The sequence below is a fragment of the Plasmopara halstedii genome (genome assembly GCF_900000015.1).
Source record: "Plasmopara halstedii genome assembly, contig: Scaffold_2881, whole genome shotgun sequence".
Taxonomy (NCBI): Eukaryota; Oomycota; class Peronosporomycetes; order Peronosporales; family Peronosporaceae; genus Plasmopara; species Plasmopara halstedii.
Genome location: NW_020189786.1, coordinates 823,223 through 823,507, shown reverse-complemented (window position 1 = coordinate 823,507; position 285 = coordinate 823,223). Strand labels below are relative to the sequence as shown.

At 42.5% G+C, this 285-nt stretch overlaps 1 protein-coding gene across 1 annotated transcript in view; it reads right to left on the bottom strand.

Annotated features, from left to right (window-relative positions):
- PHALS_05248 (metalloprotease family) overlaps window positions 1-285 on the bottom strand; it is a gene marked incomplete at both ends in the record, with an annotated part of 438 nt that extends 153 nt beyond the window's left edge. Inside the window, one exon of the mRNA XM_024718946.1 lies at window positions 14-285. Coding sequence (XP_024584294.1) covers window positions 14-285 — 272 coding nt within the window. The remainder of the gene's footprint in view (window positions 1-13) is intronic.

Below are 285 nucleotides of genomic sequence, written 5' to 3'. Positions count from 1 at the left end.
ATCTTTTACAAACGCTGATCCAAGCATCACATCTTGAACAAATGTGTCCCACAGTTTCAATTCTGGGTAGATATGATGCGCTGCATCAAACTGTGCGAATCTTTCACTAAGCCATAATCCAGTCCACCATGCCATTGTCACTAAACTTCCGAACCAATGATTAGATAGTACGTGACAAATTGCACGCGCTGCATCTGCCTTAATTTCATAGCTACTCAGCTTCTCATCTACAAGTAAAAACGTCTCGGCATATGTCACAAGTCCCCAATTCTCCATCACACCCAT